We start from the raw sequence: 24,595 nt of genomic DNA, 5'->3' as shown, positions 1-24,595 counted from the left end.
ACCAGATTCCCTGCAAATGCTTGCATATATTTTCATAATGTATTTTGTAAAGTTCGAGAGAGCTTTGATCTAACACTGGCCACAGCGTCCATTCTAAACTTGTGCTGTATTTCCATTGACAGATACTACACCGTGTGTTAGTTGCAGGCATTAGGTGGCTGTCAAGATCGTGGTGGCCTTGAGCACATCATTTCTGGTAGCTGTTAGCTTTCTCATTGCCAGATAATAAAAACAAAAACAAAAACAATTAAAAAAAATAATAATTAAAAACATTTTTGCTTCATCTGGTTCTGGTTTAATTGCAGTTTTCAGACAGAAAGCAACACAGCTGATTTAATATTAAAAGCTGTCATCCATATTAGGAAAGCATCTTCTATGTAATCTGGATTATAAAATCTCAGAGAGGATGAGTCGTGGCGAGGTTTAGTCACATGTCACCATACAGATGCTGCTCACTCACAGAAACACCGTCTCACTCACTAATACTGACAGAAACATTTGAATTGAGTTTAATTGAATTTTTTAAGCTTGTTTATTTAATGCTGTACAAAGTCAATAAGGCAATAAGAATCAACCGATAATCAGTCAGGCCAATTATCAACACCAATATTTGGCATTTTTAGGCATATTGGCATCAGCCTTTTTTTCAATCCAAAGGCCGATAAAAGATAAATATGAAATGGAATTATTTTGGCTCAGATGCAGATGTGTCTCTGTGCAGAATAGCTCCTCTGACTCCAGCATTGTCCTGCCTACAGCACCATCTGATTGGTTACACTTACAGGCGGCAAGGCTAACAACCAATCAGCACAGTGCCTGTAGAGCCATAGATATATGTGCGTAGAGGAGATGAGAGAAGAAGCTTTGTCAGTGAAACAAGCTCTGGAGAGAATAGATTTGTCTCCTGACTGGCAGATTAATTATAGAGGCTGAATTCTGCTTTCCACTAGGATGTGACGCTGCAAAACACAGTGAATCACAACACGCATTATGAAAAAAGCCCCCATTAGCTTAATGCTACCTTGAATGGGAAAGCCACAGTTAGCACAACAGTCACAGAACTTGTTGGAAAAAATTAAACTGAGCAACATTTCACTGACTAAATACAAAACACAAAGGCTAATTATTTCAATCCTAACAGACATATATTTCCCTCACTCAGAAAAAGATGAGCAATAATGAAAAATGCTGAAAATTGTGCCATTAACCTACAAAAGGCAAACAGGGAGTAGCTACAGAAGCCTGAGAGTATATGACAATCAAAATTTTGACACCGATATTTTTAATTTTACTGCAAATAAATATTAGTTATTGGCCTCCTCGACAACCGATAATTGGTATTGGCCCCAAAAGAACATATCAGTCTATCTCTAATGTGCAGAACTTCACATCCTTTAACTTTTTTTGTTGTCAAATTGGTTTTATTGATAAATTTAACAACTAATCACAGATCCAAATCAGTGACTTTTTATATATTTATGACCATACAATTCCATGATGTCCATTTTCATTTCAAAGGACTGAAATATTAGCTACATTTGTTATTTTGGGCAGCTGAACTGATCATAACACTGATTGTGCACAGTAGTCGTGCATAAATCCCAACACAGAAATCATAGATTACTAAATGTAAATTAAAGTTACTACTATGGAAAATGTTTCCTCCTTAGCTGAACATGAACTTGCTTTTGACTTGTCTGCTTATTGCTCCAATTTCTACGCCCACCTGCCTCAAAAAACTTTCCCAGGCTCACATTGGGCCAGTGCAACCCTGCAAGTAATCAGTCATTAAAATCAATGCTGTTGGCTCACACTGGCCACCGTGCTGTTGTGGTTCAGTTGCAGTATGGTTGCAGATCCCATGCGGTGACGGAGCAGACTTTATCCAGGATTTAAGAAACAAAGAAAAGTTTGAATTTTGACCTGTAACTTGTTTAAACAGTTGGATCAAAGGTGGGCCTTTTTAGGAGAGGTTTTATAACAGCAATGTTAAAGAGCTGAAGTATAGATGAACCAATAAGGGAAAAATGTCAATAAACAGTTTATTCATCCAGTTACATCTTTAAAGAAGTGTATCATCTGCATATAAATGAAAGTTACAAAACTGATACAAAACTCTGTAGAACTCCACGTTTAATTAACACGTGTTGGATCCGTGTTGGAACAGTGCCAATTGCAGTTTACTGTAGGCAATACATCCTGGACTGGTCGCCGTCCATCACAGGACTAATGCACACAACCACATTCACAACGAGGGGCATTTCAAGCTCACCAATTACCCTCACATGCTTGCTTTTGAACTATGGGAGGAAACCGTAGCACCCGGAGGAAGGGAGAACTGTGAGAAATGTGTGTCTGCTCGCAGGAAGAAATGCAAACTCTAAACTCAAATTATACGTATCTTAACTACTGTATTGTGTGGCAAAATTCTCTCTATTAACATGATGTCCATGCAACAACACTTTAGCAGTTCAACAAGAATAGTTATAGAAACAGTATAAATGCCTTTAGTATTTCCATTCTGACATCAACTGGATGTTTATGTGTATTGCATCGCATTATTTAGAACCATTGCAGCCAATCCTATATAAAACAGAAAAAGCCAGGCTCCCCATGATTAGTACTAGTGATATTTTTAACAAAAGAACACAAAATATACATGCGTATTCTCATGAGTGACCAGGAGAGAGAGTGATAAATACTCCATCTGACTGGACAAATGACGTCAGCATTAATTATGATAATGAGGTGGAAATTGTTATATCAGACTCAAGTCTGAAGTTTAAACCCACTGGGTAAGGTCCCACAACAGCACTGATGCACTGACGAGCTCAAATTTTATGGTACGGCATGACACGCAATGCAAGTCTTTTTTTTATTTTAAGTCTATGCAACACTGGTGGTATTTGAAGCATGTGTCATATTTGCATGATATGGTGAAATATCAATGGAAAACTAAATTGCAGGAATCGCAGGAGCATGGGCCAGGAGCTGATTGTCAACTGGACCGTTCATGACATCCATCCCTGTTATGAATTGCAGGGGGAGAACTATGTATTCACCACAAACCCTTCCATCACGTGTGTGTTGTTGTATGTTTTACTTGGTGCATTATCTGTTGTCACTATATGCGGAAACCTTCTGGTGATCGTCTCCATCATGTACTTCAAACAGCTCCACAGTCCCACTAACTCTCTCATCCTCTCTCTGGCCGTGGCCGACCTGCTGGTCGGAGTCATCGTCTTTCCTTTCAGCATGATCTTCACTGTGACCTCCTGCTGGTATCACGAGGGTTTGTTCTGTAAAGTGCGAGGCACCTTTGATGTCATGCTGAGTACTGCCTCCATTTTGAACCTATGCTGCATCTCCATTGACCGATACTACGCGGTGTGTCAGCCGCTGATTTACAGAAGTAAAATCACTGACCGTGTCATTGGGTTGATGGTCCTGGTGAGCTGGGGAGTTGCTGCTCTGATTGGAATTGGCATCACAGTTGCAGGTTTCAATCAAGGGAAGTGTGAGGACAGTTGTTTAATTGATGCACTAATATCCACCACTCTAGCTTGCATATTCGCCTTTTACATCCCTGTTATAATCATGCTCAGTATCTACCTTAAAATTTTACTCGTTGCTCACAAACAAGTAACCAGCATCCACAATACAACCTGTAAGAGCACAAAGTCTGGAGCAGTTGCCACCAAGATGGAGAGAAAGGCCACCAAAACTCTGGCTACGGTCATGGGAGTTTTCCTCTTATGTTGGACTCCTTATTTCCTTTGCATCACTTTTCAGCCTTTGACATTTGACTCAACACCAGTGGCTGTTATTGAAACCCTGAACTGGCTCACCCTGTCCAACTCCATGCTGAATCCATTCATTTACGCTTTCTTCTACAGCTGGTTCCGGTCAGCTTTCAAAATGATCATTTCTGGGAAGATATTTAGAGGTAATTTTTCTAACTGTAAACTTCTTTGATATGTTGATGCAGGATCTGCAAGACAATAAATATTAACAGTGGCCCTTTTGACTCGAGCTCACACAGTTTAATTATTTATTTTAAGTAAAATGAACTGTTCCTGAAAAAATGTTTCATGCAAATCGTGATGTGATGTCTGCAGGGCAAACTCAAAGCTATAAAATAAAATAGAAAAATAAGTGTGGTGTAACAGCAGGCAATGAATAAAGAATAGCTGAAAAAAAAATAAAACAAAAATGGAAATGCAGTAAAAGACTGTAGCTTGACATGAGAAAAGGCATCGTGGTGTGAGAGTGTGAGATGAGAAACTCTTGACTGCCTTCCTCCTTGCTGCCACCCTGAATTGGACAATGTAGAATAAAAGTTGGATGGATGAGCTTCTTTAAGAGGCTCTACAAACCAATATTTCACATTTTGTATGTCATTTACATTTTTGCAACCATCTCGGTTATTTTTGAGAAAATTTGTGCATGTTGATAACAAAATACTGTCATTTGACACATACACACATATGCACTAACTTTATGGATTAGAGGCTTTTCCAAATCTTATCAAAACAAACAGTCTGTGTTACTATGAGAAAAATGAAGCAGATATTTGTGTATTTATGTTTTTAAATTTTTAATTGATTGATGAATCTCACGGGCTGCTAAGCAACACCACAAATCTCACCACCACAAAGTCCAGAATGATGAAGCTGCACACAGCAAGAAACAAAGACTGATGTCAAGAACTGGAGCCTTGTGCAATGCAACTTCGTACTCACCAAGCAGCAGAAAAAAATCATGTTCAAACAAAAATAATGTGCAAACAAACAAGAAATCTCACTGATACTCGAATAATCACTTTAATGTTGCTGTTGTCAAAAGTGATGGGTGCAATAAACATTCCTGTGAAAAAAGGATGCCAGAGAATCGTGGCATGATCAATAAATAAATAAATAAATAAAAAAACATTGATTAGTATTTTTTTCCATAATCATGTAGACCTAATGTGAGTGGGATTTCTCGTGCATGTGAGATTAATTTCTTACCCTAAATTGTCCTGATTGTGTGTGTGTATGGTTGTCCTGATAAATCTCACCAAAGCAAATATTCTATCCATGACTGTCATTACATTCACATAGCATTAAGAAATTAGCAATTTGCCAGACAAATAAAATGTTTTCACACAGAGAACAACAGACTGTAGGATCCGTTAATGCACTGCCTCTGATGGTGTCCTAGTGACCTGATGAGTCTCCTCAAAATAATCCTCTAGAAGTAGTTTTATTTCCAGTTGAGACAAGAAAATGCTGCATTGTGTAGTCCCTAAGAGTGAATATGAAACACGTACTGTTTCATAAATTTCATTTTGTTAAGCATTATGTTTTTTTTCCAGTGAATTTATTCTTCAACATGAAGTTGAGATGGATTTTGTTCATTTCAGTTAGCTGAAGAAACACCTCTCAGTACAATAATAATAATAATGCATTGGTTTTATATAGCGCTTTTCAGGACACTCAAAGACACTTTACATTGCATTAGTCATTCACACCATACTGGGTGGTGGTAAGCTACTGCTGTAGCCACAGCTGCCCTGGGGCAGACTGACGGAAGCGAGGCTGCCAATCTGCGCCATCGGCCCCTCCGACCACCACCAACCATTCACTCTCACAACTCTCACAACTTTCACAACTTTCACAACTCTCACAACTTTCATACTAGGCAAGGTGGGTGAAGTGCCTTGCCCAAGGACACGACGACAGTTTTACGCCTGCGGGAGCGGGGATCGAACCGCCAACCTTCCGGTTATAAGACGACCTGCTCTACCAACTGAGCTACTGTCTCACTCATCACGGGGGTTTGTGCCGTACTCAGTGGTGTGGCAAGGGTGTCCGACACTACAGAGAGCTCCTGTCATTCACACCATAGAGGACTTTAAACTCTCTCAGTCTCGTGAGGATACTTTAATCTCAGCCTTTGACCACGTGACATGTTGATGGTCACTTGGTCCACCCTGATGCAGCAAAGATGTATCTTATGTACCTTTAATAAACGATAGATTATACAGGGTTAACTATGACACTGAGACAGGAGTAGAAACCACACGGTTGTTGGTGCCTAAAAGCCATTGGGAAATGGTTTTCATTATAAGCCCATGGCTAGGCACATTTCAGAGGATGTGCGCCACTTGTGTGCATCCTGTCCGGACTGCCACCTGGTTCACCAGCCGGCCATCCCAAAAGCACCTTTGCGCTCACTACCAATAATGGAGGTTCCAATGGAGCGCATTGACATGGACCTCATTGGGCCATATCACCGAAGTGCATGTGGTTATCACTTTGTATTGGTTCTGGTGGAATCTGCAACGCAACAACCATCTCTGCAAAGAGTGTGGCACAAGCACTGCTTCAGGTTGTCTCCCGAGTGAAGATCCCAAAAGAGATCCTAACTGACCAGGGCACCAAGTTCATGTCTCACGCACTTAAGGAACTATATGGATTCGTAGGCATCAAGTCTATTTGGACAAGCATCTTTCATCCGCAGACTGATGGTCTGAAAAGACTTTGAAGTACATGATCCGGAAGTTAATGCAAGAGGATGAACGCAACGCACTACAATCCTAAAATGATTTTAATCATAGCCTGAAAACAAGATCTTGATTGTGGGAACATAAACAGCTGAAGCATTGTATTCTTCATAGGGTAAACTGTACCACACACACACACACACACACACACACACACACACACACACACACACACACACACACCAAGCATCCAATTAGATGGCAGATTGCTTCATTTCAAAATATGGTAATGAGATTTACATAGCATTTGAAAAGGCGCTGACCAGTGACTCAGTGTCAGCGCAACACACAACATCACACTGCAGATCACTGTACCATTAGGTAAGAAAAAAGGCAATATAGATTATTTTTCTGAATTGATCTACAGTCTTGTGTGATTGTTCTCAAGTTATACTAATAACCGACTGTTTTTTTTGTCCGAAGCTCACAGATCAATATTTGGAAATCATGGATCCAAGGTCGACTGCGAACAACAGCTACATTATCAAGAATATCCATCCCTGCTATGAATTCAATGATGAGACATATATGTTTGCAAGAAATCCTTCCAGCATATGTGTGATCCTGTATATTTTCCTTGGTTCACTATCTGTCCTCACCATATGTGGAAATCTCCTTGTCATTGCTTCCATTGTTTATTTCAAACAGCTGCACACTCCTACAAACTACCTCATCCTCTCTCTGGCTGTGGCTGACCTGCTTGTGGGAGTTGTCGTCTTTCCTTTCAGCATGGCTTTCACAGTAACTTCATGTCTGTACCATGAAGGCTTGTTTTGCAAAATACGGGACAGCTTTGACGTGACACTGTGCACATCCTCCATTCTCAACCTGTGCTGCATCTCCATCGACAGATACTATGCAGTATGTCAGCCTCTGTTGTACAAAACTAAAATAAATGCCCAGGTTACTCTGACTATGATCCTGCTGAGCTGGGGTATCTCTGTTCTGATTGGTATTGGTATCATAGTTGCAGGATTCAGTCAAGGCACATGTGAGGAAATGTGCTCAGTGGATGTTGTGGTGGCTAACACCATGGGGCCTGTTTTCTCATTCTACTTTCCAGCCGTCATCATGGTCTGTATTTACCTGAAGATTTTCCTGGTTGCACAAAGACAAGTAAACAGCATCCACAACTCCAAGCTGCAGAGCACAAAGTCAGCTGCCAGCAAAATGGAGAGAAAGGCCACCAAAACGTTAGCAATTGTTATGGGAGTGTTTCTCTTATGTTTGACGCCTTACTTCATCTGTGTGGTCTTTCAGCCTTTGGCACCAACGCCCCCACCAGTTTCTGTGATTGAAACACTTAACTGGCTGACATTGTCCAATTCAATGCTCAATCCCCTTATTTACACCTTCTTCTACAGTTGGTTTCGATCAGCTTTCAAAACGATCCTTTCCGGAAAAATATTACAGGCTGATTTGGCCAACTCCAAATTATTTTGATCATTTTCACTTTCTGCTAAAATTCCGCATAAATTATTTTTATTATCTCTCACAACTTATTTTATAATCATAATCATGAAACACCTACTTTAACCTGAGAATGAACTAATTTACCCTAGTGGCTACATCAACATGATCCGTAGCCACATCTAAGCACAACTGGCAACTGATTCTAACTAATAATAATTATAACATAATTAGCTGTCATTGCAAGTAGTCTTTTTGATTACTGTTTATCCCTGTTAACAATATTGCACTTTCATTTAGTTAAAAACATATGAAAATGCCTCAGTTCATTTGTTTATTGTGTTAGTTACTCCTCCCGAGCTTGAACAGATAAGTCAAGATAAATAAAAAAGCATTAAAATTATTATGAATATATATATATATATATATATATATATATATATATATATATATATATATATATATTTTTTTTTTTTTTTTTTTTTTTCAGTTTGGTATCTCAATACAAACTCAAACTGCGGGGCTGATTCAGTGTCTGAATGCTTTTTAGACCATTATGCCTGTTGTGATCTCAAGGTAAGCAAAATTCGATTAGTGAAAACATTCATGTGCATGTCATCACATGTTAATCTGCATAATCTGAGTTTGTGAGTACAAATTTGCACATGCAAAAGTGAAGCTGTGTGTTTGTAGGTAGATTTGCAAAATGTATGAATGAAGTTGTTAAGTAGTTGCTCTTTGCATTGTGAGTGTGTGCACCACCTGTAAATGCCTTTTCTTCTTTACCGTTGCTCTACGGGTGGATTTAGCTTTTTTTTTTAAATCAACAGTTTCTTTGCTGTCAGTTAAAACCCACGTGTTTTGTAATCACTGTGCACTGCTAGAGTGCTGTGTAATGTTATGAGTAAATATCCAATAAAATATGATGCAAATCAAAAGGTCACAGCCAGAACTAGCCTGTCACTATAAACCAAAAAGGTTTCTTGCTAAGTGTGAACTAGATGGACGACTGACATGACAGAAGAGTCATGTAGGAAAACATATTGAGAGGTGTGAAGTGACGGTGACTGCGATAATGACAGAGACATGCTCATTAGAAGACATGCTTGTTGGATTCATTATCGACTCTGCATTAGTATTTCCTTTCTTCCTTTGACAGATTGGTATAAAGTCCAGAGTTAACTCAAAGGTTGACTAATTTCAGTCCAAATGGCTACAGTCCCATATGCCCTATAAGTTCAGGAAGAAGAGAGATGAATAATTAGAAGGATGATTCACAAACCGAAATAAATAAATCAACCTGAAATTTGTTTTACACTACATTTCCAATGAAAATGTATCTTTTTGTTTAACTTTGGTGTCATTATCACATTCTGAAAACTATGTTTTTGTCATGAAACCACTGGAACCTGAGCAGATGAGCACTATGAACATGAACAATGGGAGCTCACAGACATTCCTATGGAAATGCTATGAGAGATTGTTATTCAGGTGACAGTCAACTCTAAAACTACAAGTCCAGGACAACATGGACAGTGACCAGGACCAGGAGAATATGGACTGGGAGTCATGACCCTCTGGAGGAAAACATTACTGTTCATCATTAAATCCTTTGACCAGAAATATTATTAGTTGATTAAATGTGTACTAATGTGCTGTGTGACAGTGATGTACAGTGTGTACAGGCTCTGTTATAGATCATGGTTTAGAGAAATTTGCCCTTGAACACCTCCTGTGTAGAGAGACCAATAAAGTAACTGCTGCAGTGCCTCATGAGCTGCTCATGGATAACTTCAGCATAGCATGATCCAGTCGGTGTCGAAAAGGATTGTGCATACTAAAAATACTAGTCACTATTTTATTTCACATTTTCTGTCAATTTTATTTATCATTTGGTTATGCTTTTTGTTGTACATATGTAATAAATTAAAAATGGAAGTGTTTCATCTTATTTCCTCTGCTGTCCATATGAGAGGTAACAGCAGTTTGGGTAGCCCTGAAAATAGTTCCATAATGGAATTTGCAAACGTACTCCAAAGTCCTCCAAGAAAACAAACAAACAAACAAACAAACAAAAAGCTATTTCAAATCCCTCTAGAAGGTTCTGGGCCGAACTCAGGACCCCATCCTTAGACCTGTTCGAAAAAATTCTTATTTCAGATTTTTACTCAGTACAACCTGATTCCCATTCTCCAAGCTCTAAAATGACTAAATATACCAATTACATGTTGCTGGGACTATGGCTGTAGCACACAAGTGTGGGTCGACTAGACACAGGTGAAACCACAGCCAGTGAGTTCAAACTTCCTTTTATTGCACGTGTCCATGGGCCCAATCCCCACAACTCAGCCCGGCGGGCTTCTGTCGCTGCTGCCACACCGTGCAGTTATCGTCCTGGTTGTCCCAGTCTCCAGCCTTTTCAGGCTTGTGTGCGCTGGCTCCTCCAGTCTGCTGCCGTCAGTACGGCTCGATTCCTCTCTCCCCTCTCCGTCCGGTCCAGCACACTACTTCTAGCAGGACAGACAGTCATCAAATCAATTGCCAGCACCTGCTGCACCTTGGACACTGGCTCCCTGAGCCGCTTCCCCGCCTCCCTCTCTCCTGCAGCCGAGAGCAAACCACGCCCCTCCTCCACAATGGTTATGCCTGCCAAAAGAGCCATGAAGTTGTATTGTTGACGTATTGGTGAAATTGCTTAAAAACATAGCACATGTGGTTCTATTTTTCTTAAAAACGACACAGCTGCTGGGAATGGACTGAAGACTCTGGTAAAAGCAGAGGTGGGGGACTTTGTATCTCCGCTCAAACAGCGTGATTTTAGTTAAAAATGACTCCCCTTACATTAAGTACATCTTTTAGATGTTGGCCTTCTTTTCTACCGAGAGAGCAGCAATGAACGTCACTCCACTGTATACCACTAGATGCTGATGTTAGCACGGCACTCTCTATTCTGCTGACCGCCATAAACAGACAACAGCAGGCTCCCACTCAATGGCGTTCACATTAAAGTTGGAGATGATTAGGCCAATTTGAAGGAGAACCATGCAACTTTTGCTCTCACGCTCCCCCTACTGGTCCCCCCCCCCCCCCCCCCCACCCCCACCCCCGCATGCAGAGAGCGTCCCACTCCCGTTTCCTTTTTTTTTTTTCGCTCGTCAGACAAAAGTTTTTTTCTATCTTTTTGGTTCTGTCATCCGTTAGCACCTAAGGGTGGCGTTGCTAACACTAGAGAGGGTTTCATGTTTGTTTTATATGCTTTTATTCTTGTACTCCCGTATGAGTGCTGTAAAGCAGGTTTGTTCTCACAAGATGTAGTCGGGTCGCTCCGCTGAAAGTTGCAAGCGCTGTTTTCAGGACACAGACCCCGGGGGGAGTGGAGGGACCGGCATTTATTGAGGTAAAAAAGTTGCATAGTTCTGCTTTAAAGACTGTACTCCAGAAGTTCCAACAGCATGTCAAATGTTCCACAATGGGGGAAAACACTGACTGGGACCTCTTTTAACACCAGAATATGGAAACATTCACAGGGACAGTACTGCACTACTTTAAATTCTGCATGGGAACTGTGGTTGTGGATAAAGTCATCAGGATCTTTCCGTATCAGAAACCTTGGATGTCTAGCGAGGTTTGCTGACTCCTCAAGGCCCGTGACTCCACCTTCAGGTCAATTGTCAGAGCTCTCTCCAGTGCTGCTCGACCTGACCTGAAAAAGGGCATCAAGGGGGCTAAAGCAGACTATAAGAGGACAATAGAGCCTCACTTCACCAGCAACAGATCACGGGAAGGGTGGCAGAGTCTGCAGAGCATCACGAACTTCAGAGGTTGTGATGCGACTCCAGGAGAACTGAGTGAGTCGCTGTCAGAGGAGCTAAAATACATTTTTGCACATTTTGAATCATCACAGGGACACTCATCTACCCCTCCACTCGCTTGTAGCATGATGTGAGGCGGATGTTCCCGAAAGTAAACCCAAGGAAAGCTGCTGCTCCAGATGGAGTCCATGGAAAGGTGCTCAGAGCATCTGCTCTCGAGCTGTCCCACATCTTCTGCAGGATTTTCAATGTCTCCCTGGCCCAAAGCAGTCATCCCCACCTGGAATTCTGGAATCCACAACAATCATGGACGAGACTCTTCAGTCTCCACTGGACCTATCTTTCCTGAAATGCATGTCAATCAATCTGAATCCCCTTGTTGTACTGCGATTGCTCTTGTAGCCCAAACCAAAGCCGTCCTTTAATGCTGAGAAGTGCTGTATAGACTAATTTTTAACATCGGCACAACATCTGCAAATGGTTGGAGGCTTGAACATAAATGCTGCAAATAAATGCTAATAATTTCTGCAATCACTGGACAGACAACATGTTTTTCCCACCTACTCCAGGGGGAATAGTCTGGATCTGGTGATCACTGAATTGACCTCTGTCTGCGACCTCTATTTTTATGACTCTTGTCTATCTGACCATATGTTATTTGATCTGTCACTGGTGTCTCACCACATCAAGAGCAAATACCAATGCCACTCTGGAGACTAGACAAACCCACCATCATACGATACTCATATACTGACAAAAAGGATCTCGACCATCTCATGACAAATTTTTCCATAGTTGATTACTGTGTGGATGACAACAACATGACCCTGAGCAAAATTTTGGTTTACTGGCAGCCTCTTTACAGCCTCTGGACTCACCCAGAAACTGAAACTTTTTTTAACGAAGCATTATCAAAATAACACTCTATCATCAGATCAGACGTGGAACCATCAAGCAGCTATCTGATATATTAAACCACCTCCTTAAACCACGCTCTTCCTCATTCACAGGGGTGACTGTGGTTCAGTTTGTAAAGTGGTCCACTATCCATTGAAATGTTTCAGGTTTGATTTCACATGACGAAGCGTCCTTGACGTGTGCCATTGTCATCTGAATGTATGTGCAATGGGTTGAATGTGATCAACAGAGTAAAGAGTTTCGGCCGCCGCTCAAAGCAGTGTGACAGTGCTGTGTAAGTGAAATCCATTTACCATCACAGGAAAAAAGAATGGCATGCTTCCACAAACGGATTGTGATCACATAAGAAGAACACCATCAGTGATACCAAATAATTTACTTTGGATATCAAACACAAAAGGAAATGAAGTGTTTGAAAAAAATTAGGTATACGTCATTTGAAGAGGTAAACTGTTCATATAATTGCATCAGTGGTGTTCTGTTACTTTGTTTGTCCCTCTCTTGCCAACACTGTCGAGGGACAGCAGATGAAGAAGACTGAAGCTAATTAATCAGATCATGCTTATGTTCAATATAGTGCATGATGACATACGAGTAAATGTTGAACACACGTGTATACCACCATAGATGTAGATGTGACACTATGAAAGAAGCTGTTGTGCATGCTCACACCCAATTGGTCTGATTGTTTATTTCATTATTTATTGTAATTAGTCGGGTAATTATATAAGTGAAGGTCCGGTCTAAAAGCTGAGCTCAGCAGGAGTGTGATCGAGCGCACTCATAGACACTGCTGTATGAGCTCAGTGGGAGTGAATCTCACCATAGCCAGAATCACAGAGACTTCCTGGGAGAGTGTGAATTAACACTCTGTGTTTTTCTCTTTCACAGGGCTGCTGCTGGTGTTTACTCTGAATGTAGTACTTTGGATGCTTTCACCTCCTGACTGTTACTCATTTATGACCATTTGAACTGTTGTCCTGAAATTTGAAGACTGTGGGAGCATGAGTGCTCTCAATGAGACCAGTTATGATCCTAGCTTGGTTTCATGTAAAGCAGACTATTTCATATTTTGTGTGTTATTGTACATTTTTCTGATTTCCTTAACCCTTGTAACCGTAGTTGGGAATCTCCTTGTGATAATCTCCATCATTCACTTCAAACAGCTCCACTCACCCACTAACTACCTCATCCTCTCTCTTGCTGTGGCTGATCTGCTCATAGGACTTTTGATATTTCCTTTAAATATGGCATTCTCTGTGCACTTCTGTATGGAAACCATGAATGTGTTTTGCAAGCTTCGGTATTCTTTAGACTACATGATAAGTGTCACTTCCATTTTAAACCTCTGCTGTATTTCAGTTGACAGATTTTACGCGGTGTGTCAGCCACTGATGTACAAGAGTAAAATCACAGATCAGGTGGTTGGGTTGATGATCACATTCGCGTGGCTTGCAGCATTCATTTTTGGAATTCTTGCCATGGCAGTGATTACTTCTTTTGAAACCTGTACAGAAGTCTGTTTTTCACTGATATGCCTGATATGCGTCTTAACATATTACGTGCCGTCAATAGTTTTGATCAGTGTTTACTTTAACATTTACCTGGTTTCACAGAGGCAGGCACGCAGCATCCAGAATGCCACCTCCATGCCAGGAGCAGTTGCCAGTAAGAAGGAGAAAAAAGCCACCAAGACTCTGGCTGTTGTCATGGGATTGTTTCTGATATGCTGGTTGCCCCTGTACATCATTTACCCCTTTCAGCTCTTAAGCACTGTTATCGTGTACTTGACGGAACCCCTGAACTGGTTCGCAATGTCCAACTCCATGTTCAATCCCTTCATTTATGCCTTCTTTTATAAATGGTTCAGGACTGCTTTCCGATTGATTATTTCTGGGAAGATTTTTCAGGCTAACCTTGCTCACACAAAACTGTACTGACTATTTATGTACGACATGGCAATAAATTCAGGCATGACAGTCACCACCTGCCTCCTCTACAGTCTTTTTGCACACACCGTAATGTCACTCTGTGTGTGCGCGTGTGCGCTTGTGACCAAGAACAGGTTCAAATTGAATGAAACACTAATTTGCTAACAAATTAACAGTTAAAAACTGTAAATACAAACTTTACAACATAAAGTGAGAGACTTATGATTTGAACTGTAGTTGCATGTCAGTGCCATGTGATCAGAAGAGTGAAGTTAAATGGAGTTTATTGTCACGGAGACAATAAACGTCAGAATCCAGACAGAGAGTGAAAACCGGGCATCCACCATATGTTGAACCCCTCCCCTCCTTTCTCCCAATGAGGCTCAAGCATTTGTTTTCACCTTTCTAAAAAAAAAAAAATAATCCCATCTTCACCTGTGGCTTCTTTTTTGCCAACACATTGCTGCCACTGCTGCTCCCCAAAGACTGAGTCAGTACTTTGCAAAAAAAAAAAAAAAAAAAAAAAAAAAAAAAGGACATTATCTCACTCCATCTTGATCCTTTTTGAGACTCTAAATACCATATACGTATATAAGCTGTATTCAGACTTTGATTATTACTTAATTCTGACAAACCATTAAATGTTCACAATCAGTATTAACATAAAACCATCTGCAAACCCCACATAGGATCATTGAGGTTTTTCCTCAACGTGTGCTGTAAGCTATCCAGCTTTTGCTTTAAATAATATAACAGAATGCAAAAAATTTAATATAATATAATATAATATAATATAATATAATATAATATAATATAATATGATATGATATAATATAAAGGCCCTGCCCGTTTTTGAATTTGTGACCAAGCACTAATGATATATATATATGTTGATTTTTCTGCACTTGAAGTTGGACACATTAATCCAACGCATTTGTATCTTGTACCCAGAGAGTATTTAGTTTAGTCTAGGTTTAGTTAGCAGGCTAATTGCCCAGTATTATTACATTTAATTACAAAATAAGGAGAAGGATAAGATGTCAGGCATACAATTAACTTGGGCAGCACGTAATGTACTGAACAGCAAAAGCATTTATTCACCTATAAATGTCCTACATTACATTACCTTTGTTAGATTTTCTTTGACAATGAAAGCATGATTGTAACAATCCACATTTGTTATATCAGTAAGCCCAGCTGATGGCGCTCCCACATTAGGGGACACACAGCAGGGGCTGCATGTTTATTATTGTCTGGAAAGGTTTGGAGAGTTATCCTTATTCTTTCATCAAGTGGCCTTTTCTGAGCATTTGTGCACCTGCCTGCTTCAGCTCGTTCCTCTTCCCATTGAATGGAAGCAGAGATTAAGCTCCGCGGTCTCAGAAACCACATGGGATCAGGACACAATGATTCACTGCCTTTTTCTCCCAATTTGAAATTCCCAATGCTCTTTTCTCTGCTCTGGAGTTTCAGTCATTAACCATCCAAAAATCAATTAGGTACAGCAGAGGAGGTTCATAACTTTGTCAAATGTTGTAATCAGTTGGGTTTGCAGAAAAAAGGCTTCCATTACGTTATATTTTTGTCAAAATATTAAAAATAAATGTGGAATGATGGCACACATGTTTATGTCAAGATAATGACACTATAATTCACTTAATTTAAGAATATTTTTCAACATTTTACGGTAGCAAGTCTATTTTTTTTATTTCTATCAAGAAAAACACACTTGTTTTTACTGTAAATACACTCATCTTAAGCATTGTGAAGATTAATTGAGATGAGATAGTTTTACTAGTTTTGGAAAGTCTTGACAACCCAAATTTTCTTGTTGTGTTGGCAGATAATGTTGCTTATTTTAAAAGTGCATTAAGGAGTTTTAAACTTTAAAAATACTTATTTTTAATCATAAATATGTTAAAAATATTCAGTGATGTGTAGAATGTGTCCTGACATATTCATTGTAAATACCGCTAACAGCGCTACATTGTCACTTGAAAGTTGCAGTGCCGGTCCGGCATTTTGTATTTCTTGGGGAGAATTTTAGAGGAGGTGACGTAATGCGCGCTCCCGCTGGCCTGACTTGCTTAGCTTTCATTTTGTCCGCCATTACTCCACCAGATGTTTAGCGAGCAACAACTGTGCAGTATTGAGGATGGATCTTCCAGAAAGTAAGAAAAGACTGGCTTCTAGCACTGCCACAGCTCCAGCACAGACCCCACCAGGTAAAAGAAACTTAAATCTTACTTGAGCGCTACTAAACGAGCGAGGAAGGAGTTCCCCTCTTCCGTGCACTTACATGGACGCAAGGCACGGGCACGAGCGTTTCACTAAGCTGCAGTTACGCCCAAGGCCTGCAGGGGCCGTTGTTTCGCATGAAAAGTGCAAACTCCTTAATGCACCTTTAAAGGTGCTGTAGGCAGGATTTTGCTAGTCAATGCTAATTTTTCTGTGTTTTCTTTGGATTAAATGTTAGAGTATCCATTGATAATCCTTTAGGAGTGTAGCATAATTGCACTACCGCGAGGGTGCAGCGTTTCCATCTGTCTCTGTTCTGAGCTGAAAAGGAATCTCGACAGCTCCAGGTATCTTTGACCAATCAGAAGAGCCCCTGAGGCTCTAACCGTGATTGGTCGAGGGGCGTTCGTTGCACGTTCTTGTGGGAGGGGCTTAACTTGTGTAAGGGCGTGATGTCAGAGAAAACAGGATAGGATTGGTTGTGCTGGGTTTCAAATCGCCATCTTCGATGGGTATAGTTTAAGTAGTATACCCCTTTTTTTTTTTTTTTTCTTGGCGACTGGCATTTTGCAGTGTGATGATCTCCATTAATCATTTCTAACCCTTTTTTCAATTCATCTGAGAGCAATTACAAATATTGCCAAGGGAAACAATTCTGAATGTATGGTTGATAAGAATAAATAAATAACATAAATAAATAAGTAACAGTTGAGCAGTAAGAAAAAAATAAAGCAACATTGATTTGTCGGTGTCATGCCAAAGTATTAATTCCGGGCATGCATTGGGAGGGATAGAGCTTTTGAAGGGATGGAGCTTAAATTCCATATTTACATATCTGCTGAGCATATTATTACAAAAAAAAAAAAAAAAAAAAGATTGTCATAGCTGTATAACAATATAACTCGTTACATGTAATATAACATGTGGCAAGATGTGAAACAAAGCTTAAAAAATGTCAACGTTGTTCAGGAGTGCAGGCATCCTGCCACTAGATGGCCCAAACAGCTTTACCCAAAGCTTGACCAATATAGCTGTGAACTGAAACAACCATTATTTTGCTGTTTTGCATTAAATGCCTGGATCACTGTGTTCATCCAGATAAATAGTGTCTCTAATCAAACCATCTCTCATGGATGAACACCCTCTGCAGTTCTTTGTTTTGGTAAAACACTACATCCATCACATATGTTTGTATTTCTATATCATAGCTCTGCCCCTGAGAGAGAGAGAGATTTTGTGAAGTTTTAGAAATGGGTGAGTCAAAACCAATTTAAAGGGTTTACAAAAAGGAAACAATGGTGTCATGCTGAAGAGAAACTTGAACCCATCAAAAGCAAAAGAAAGGTCCCATAAAACTTACATAGAAAACAAATTCATGGACAAATTTAAAACAGAATGCATCTTTTGTGTTGAAAAACTGGTGAATGAAAAGACTGAAGCTGAAGTGACACTGACAGTCGAACAGCAAACACCCTGAGATGGGGTGTAAATGTAACGAGGAAGATAAAACCTCATTATTGAAGAATATAACAAGCAAACTGTAGTTCCTTCAACTGTTTTGTTTTTAATTGTACAGTGCGACGATGGAAAGGTTCTGTCACGTAGTCTCCTCTCTAATCTTCCATTCCTTGAACACGTTGTGAGTTATGTTTCGCAGCAGCTGTCAGTTGGAAAAACAAGAGTGTTCTAACCAACAGAAAACTGTCTCAAGTAACGTTTTAGGGAAGCTGAGCAGATGTTTCATTGATGAAGGGGTCAGGGGGTCATAGAACACTTAACCCTTGGACTTGGCGTGCGTGCACACACTCACTGTCCTCTCACTAATTAGACATCACAAAGTCAGATGTTGTGCGCAGCCACACGTAATTGGCTGGAAACATATTTAATTATTTACTGTAATCAGGAGGGACACCATAAAACTGGCGGTCCAGGCCAGAAGTTCTCTGCTTGGAGCAGGTGAGGGCGAGCACCCTCACCGCACAGCTGACTGAGCTCATGGCATGAATGACTGAATGAGAACTCACTCTGTCTGCTTTCTCATTTTTAGAAGCATCATTGCTGTATTGACTGTAAAATGTGATTTCATTGCTGTTTGTGTTGATTTTGAAATCACAGGGCAGAGGCAGCATGGAGGCTTTTAATCTGTCCCACCTCACAGATGACCCAGTATGTGAGATTGAAAATGACAAGACATGTGTGTTGCTGTATATTTTCCTTGTCTCGTTAACCCTTATCACAGTAGGTGGGAACCTCCTTGTGGTAATCGCCATCTTGTACTTCAAACAGCTCCACACTCCGACTAACTACCTCATCCTCTCTCTGGCCATGGCCGACCTGCTGATGGGGCTTGTGACATTTCCCTTACACATTGTGTTCTCTTTCACGGCGTGCAACTCTAGCAGCGCAGTGCAATGCAAACTCCAAGGCAGCTTTGACTTTACGCTCAGTATGTCCTCCATCCTGAACCTGTGCTGCATTTCTTTCGACAGATATTATGCCGTGTGTTACCCTCTCATGTACAACAGTAAAATCACAGATCACTTTGCCGTGGCCATGGCCATCGGGACGTGGGTCATCTCCATCCTGTTTGGGATAGTGTACCTGTCAGTGGGGTTTTCTTATGATCTCTGTTTGGGAGAGTGTTTTGTGGCCCTGATTGCGCTCTCTCTCTTTGCATTTTACATTCCAATATCTGTTTTACTGACTATGTACTTTAAAATCCTCATTGTTGCACAGGCACAGGCACGCAGCATCCAGGACACGTCCTGTCAGACGGGACCTGCCCCCAGTAAAAAGGAGAGAAAGGCCACCAAAACAATGTCTATAGTGATTGGTCTGTTTCTGCTCTGCTGGCTCCCCCTCTTTATCCTGTTCCCCATTCATACTCTAAACTATATTTCAGTGATACTGTTTGAGCCATTTAACTGGCTTGCAATGTCCAATTCCATGCTCAATCCCTTTATTTATGCTTTTTTTTACAAATGGTTTCGGTCCGCTTTTCATATGATTGTTTCTGGGAAAATACTGCGAAGTGATCTGGCTCACTCAAAGCTGCACTGACTGTAAATCCTCACAGTAAAGATGGAAAAACAAGTCTGCTCCCCTCTTTCTTTGCAAAATTATCAGTGCACTTAGAAGTCCAGCTTCATGCAACTGTAGCTGATCCCGTTCATCTATGGCTGAAGGCAAACAGAGAGGGAAAATCAGGAGAAAAATCAGGTGTTTAAAAATGCTCAGTGATGAGAGCTGCCCAAGAAAAGAGTCTGAACAAACTTGTAGAAAACGGTTTGCTGTTTAAAAAAGATAAAAACAATTCTTTAACTCTTCACAGTGAAATATATATGTAACTATCAACAAATACAAAAAACTAATAATAATAATGATAATAATAATAATAATAATAATAATAATAATGATGATGATGATGATGATGATGATTATTATTATTATTACCATTATTATTGTTTGTTGACAAAACATATGAGCAACAAACAGAGTAACCACGACATCCTCTTTAAAATAATTCTGATGGTTCAAGAAGCCCAAATTAATTATCAGTTAGAAAACAATATGATTTACCTAGAAGCCAATAATGTGGATGTTTTTGAGTCTGCCAGTCATTACAGGAGAGGAGAAGGTTGGAATCATCTCGTTGCACCCCATCAGATAAAATAAACACACTCGTGTAGCCTTTGGTGGATGTTATGCAACTGCTGAAGATCGCTGTTTTCCGATGCACAAAAGGAGAGAATGATGAGTCAGTGACAGATTCTGGAATGCCCATGAATTTCCACAAAAACACGACAGCAGCCAAACACTTCTGTGCAGAAATTATTGAACTCATTTGACACAACACAGACAACTGCTGTAAACTATTTTTCTTTCTTTTATTATTCACAGTTTGCTTACAAATTAAAATATAAAACAGATCAAAAAGACGCAGTGCCCTACCCGGCTCCACCCCTCACCAGACAGCGTGAGTTAAAAATAAACATAAGGGCCAACTGAAAACAATTCAGTTCAATTAATCACATTCAGAACAATAGAAGCTTCAATTTCTTTCCACCACTATTTCAAAGATGCTTTGGTTTTCCAGTTTATTAAACTAAAGTTATGAATGAACCAGAGGCGGTGCTTAAAGCACTGAAATGTTCCCTTCGCACATGCGCAGTTCAAGTAAGTATACCAACAACGTCACTCGTGATCCCTGGGTGACCCAGGAATTACTATAAATTCCTGTCAGACAACCAGGTTCAGCTCCGATAGAATCTTTTCGCGTGACCACGAGAACTCCGAGTGACAGAGTGCTCTGGCGGTCATCCAGGATTCATAGAACCGTAGTTACATTCGTAACTTTCATTCTATTTCCTCCCTACTGACCGTCAGAGGAGGCGCGCACGAATAGTGCTCCATCCAGGAGGGGAACGGCTGCTTCAGCAGCCCCCTCCACCATCAGTCCTCAAGTAGGGCCACCCGCCAAAGCGGGGGTGCACCGCAAATCACCGGACTAGCAACTCAGAGAGCCAAACCCGGGCAGACTGCTCAGCAGCCCCCTGCACCATCCGCCTCCCTTGCAGTGCCACCTGCCAGTAACGGTGGTGTGCACGCAACAGTTCGATACGACAGCGACAAGCTGGGGGAGGGGCGTACGCTGTCCGCACAGCGGATGCCGTACTACCAAGCTTATGAACACCAACTGAGGCCGTGCTCGGGAGAGGGGACTTCCACCCAGCGGTACCCTCGCTGCTGCGCTGTCGGAGCAGTACCAGTCCAGAAGAACAGCAGCACAAGAAGCAGGGGGAGGAGGCGCGTGTCACCTGCACAATCAACCTCAAACATTGGCCAGCAAGCCGGCTGAGTCACCTGCCAGAGACGGACGGCAACCCCCTTTTCCATCAGCCGCCAGTGGTCCACCGCCAGGGGTGAATGGGGGGGCGGCAGCGCCCATCGCTCAGAAGCAAAAGGACAAAGCAATGCAGTAACCTGAGGGAAGGCAGCACACGCCGTCTGCCCAGGGTCCCAGCTAAGGCCACATCGCCAACAACACGGCTCTCCCATCTTATGCCACGTCCTGTCTGTGGAGGTTGAGGGAAGGGGGCGCACGCCGCCTGCACAACCAAACCAGACACCATCCACAACCAGCAGAGAGAGCGGCCACCAGGCGGCTCTCTCTCCTCCTGCCTGACCGCAGTGCCGCGCACTGGCTGCAGGCCAGAATAATGCCAGTGCAGAAGCTAAGGGAAGGGGGCTTACGCCGCCTACACGGCAAAAGCAGAGTGTAAGCTAGCAGCCGGGCAGCACCACACAGGAAAAAAACAGTCGACCGGGGACACCCGCTCCCCACTGCTCCGGTGCCCGGGACGGTAGTGCGGTAAGCCGAGGGAAGAGGCGTACACCACCTGCACGGCAAACCAAGTGGGTGCGGGGGGAAAATGATTGCCCTGCTGCTCCCGCGGGAGCGGCACCACACACCGAGCAATGGATATGGGGAAAGGACAGAGCGGCAGGACAGACGCCGGCCACACAGCAACGTCCGCTAATTAACACCAAGAATGGAAGGCTACGCCGCCGCTCAAGCAGAATGCGAAGCGGTCCGCTGCACCGAGAGCGCAGACAATGCAATCTAGCAGACACCGCACCAGCAAAGATATCACAATCTGGCAGAAATACCGCAACCTGGCGGAAATACCGCAGCCAGCGTAAGCGCCGCTACAGCGGAAACACAGCAACCAGCGTAAGCGACGCTACAGCGGAAACACAGCAACCAGCGTAAGCGCCGCAACAGCGGAAACACCGCAACAGCAATAGCGGAAACACCACAACAGCAACAGCTGAAACACCGTGAAAGCGGAAACGCCACGACAAGGACAGTAGAAACACTGCAACAGCAGAAACACCGCAACAGTGACAGTGGAAACACTGCAACAATGACAGCGGAAACATCACAACAGCGGAAATACTGCGACAGTATGCCAATGGCCGAGCCACCCGCCAGAACGGGGCTGCGCCCAATGCACCAGAAGTATGTAACGGCGGAGGGTACGCAGGGGCTGTGCCTTCTGCTCACAACACACATCACTGACTAGTTGCTCAGCCGAGCCACGCACTAGCGGCCACATGCTATCACCCACTGTGGAGCTCGTCCACTGCGGTGGCAGCGGCTACGGCAGCCCCCCATCTGCCCGTCAGCACCAGCGTCACCCGCCAAAGCGGCGGTGCACACAACAGATCAGAAAGACACGCAGCAGCTGGTACAAGAGGCGGCTGGGGCTCCAACACCGCAACACACATCACAGGCTAGCCGGTCAGCTGAGCTAGCGGCCGTACGCTGCCACCTGCCGTGCTCCTCGCCCACCGCGCTCCTTGCCCGCTGCGGCGGTGGTGGCACCTTGCTCGGTGGGGAGCTGAATGCGGCTTCACAACAGTCAGAAGCACAGTATCACACCAGCCAGATCGCTGCTTCACTTTCTGAAGCCAGGCAAGGGACAGGAGCGGCATCCCTGAGCCCCAATAACACCAACCACGCCGCAACGGCCGCAGGCGTCATGTAAACACCCCCAGGGGAAGCAGCTGCTAACCCCCATCACTCACCATGAAGGATAGTAGATTCAGCAACCTTACCGTCTGCCGGAGGTATGAATGAATCTCTCACCACAGGTAACGCACAGTGCCGCCGAGTTAGGTGAACAGGACCGCAACACATCACAGCCTTTGGAGGGCATCAGCAGCTCCAACCTACACAGTCACAAAGCTCCCAGCGACGGTGCATCATGATGCCATAGAGGCTCATCCCATCAGGCGTATACGAACTGAACTCGAGAAGAAAAAAGGAGCCGAACCTGGTTCTCTGACAGGAATTTATAGTAATTCCTGGGTCACCCAGGGGTCATGAATGACGTTGTTGGTATTCATACTCGAACTGCGCATGCACGAAGGGAACATTCCAGTGCTTTAAGCACTCTGGCGGTCAGAAGGGATGAAACAGAACTGCATCTTTTTCAGCTGTAATGGATAGTAGAATTAACTTTTTCTGAAACGGTGTGAAGTAGTGAAGCCTGTTCAGCCTGTTCCCAATAATATCTGCAAAGGGGTCTGCAGTTTTTGTAGTACTTTAGATAAGATGTTGTGGATGCCTTCCCCAAAAGTCTGAAGGCCCTGACAGACAGTCCCATCGCATCTGGGTTAGATCACCATCCTCAGTGGTGCATCTTGGGCAACAAGGAGGAACTGATGGACACGTGGCGTCGTCTCTGAGAGGGGTGTCATATGGATACTTCAAGACATTTAAGTGATTCAGTTTAGTTTATGTTATTAAAATTTGTGACATTTTAAAGATTGTTTCCCATTCCTCATTGTCCATCTGGTGAGTCAGGTGGTGATCCAAAAGAATCACGAGTTCTAGTTAATCTAGAAAAATTTGAGTTAGTTTGTCCTTTTTTTTAAGTGAAGAGGGTAGATAGTAATGATTGCAGAAATCTAAGTATTCATCAATCAGACCATCTTTACAGAGGTTTCCAAATACTTGCATACGACAATGTAGCAATTTAAGGGGAAAAATTTAATCAATTGCCTAAAGAGGAGCCATTCCACAAGAGATTCCTAACAAAAAACTTGTTTTTAATACCCATGAGGTTGTGGCATTTCTGCCAACAGAAAGAACTTGTCTAATTATTGGGTTGGTTGTAATATTATTAATCTGTGTGCAAGGAAAAGCATTAAAGGGGATCTCATTTAAAATA

At 42.2% G+C, this 24,595-nt stretch overlaps 2 protein-coding genes across 2 annotated transcripts; both read left to right on the top strand.

The window, feature by feature from the left end:
• Nucleotides 1-2,979: 2,979 nt before the first annotated feature.
• On the top strand, nucleotides 2,980-3,975 carry LOC115402369 (trace amine-associated receptor 1-like). Its single transcript, XM_030110877.1, has one exon. The coding sequence runs from the start codon at nucleotides 2,980-2,982 to the stop codon at nucleotides 3,973-3,975; it is 996 nt and encodes a 331-aa protein (XP_029966737.1).
• Nucleotides 3,976-6,994: 3,019 nt separating this feature from the next.
• Nucleotides 6,995-7,990, top strand: LOC115402368 (trace amine-associated receptor 1-like). Its single transcript, XM_030110875.1, has 2 exons — nucleotides 6,995-7,322; nucleotides 7,395-7,990. Exons 1-2 carry the CDS (start codon nucleotides 6,995-6,997, stop codon nucleotides 7,988-7,990), a joined length of 924 nt encoding a protein of 307 aa, XP_029966735.1.
• The last annotated feature ends 16,605 nt before the right edge of the window (nucleotides 7,991-24,595 follow it).

This window comes from Salarias fasciatus, chromosome 15, assembly GCF_902148845.1.
Source record: "Salarias fasciatus chromosome 15, fSalaFa1.1, whole genome shotgun sequence".
Lineage (NCBI taxonomy): Eukaryota > Metazoa > Chordata > Actinopteri > Blenniiformes > Blenniidae > Salarias > Salarias fasciatus.
The sequence above is the reverse complement of the archived record's forward strand: the minus strand, read 5'-3'. Positions and strand labels throughout refer to the sequence as shown.

Coding starts and splice junctions, on each gene's coding strand:
- LOC115402369 (XM_030110877.1), top strand. CDS start 2,980: ATGGGCCAGGAGCTGATTGTCAACTGGACCGTTCATGACATCCATCCC.
- LOC115402368 (XM_030110875.1), top strand. CDS start 6,995: ATGGATCCAAGGTCGACTGCGAACAACAGCTACATTATCAAGAATATC. Junction 7,323..7,394: donor GTACCATGAAGGCTTGTTTT/GCAAAATACGGG, acceptor GCATCTCCATCG/ACAGATACTATGCAGTATGT.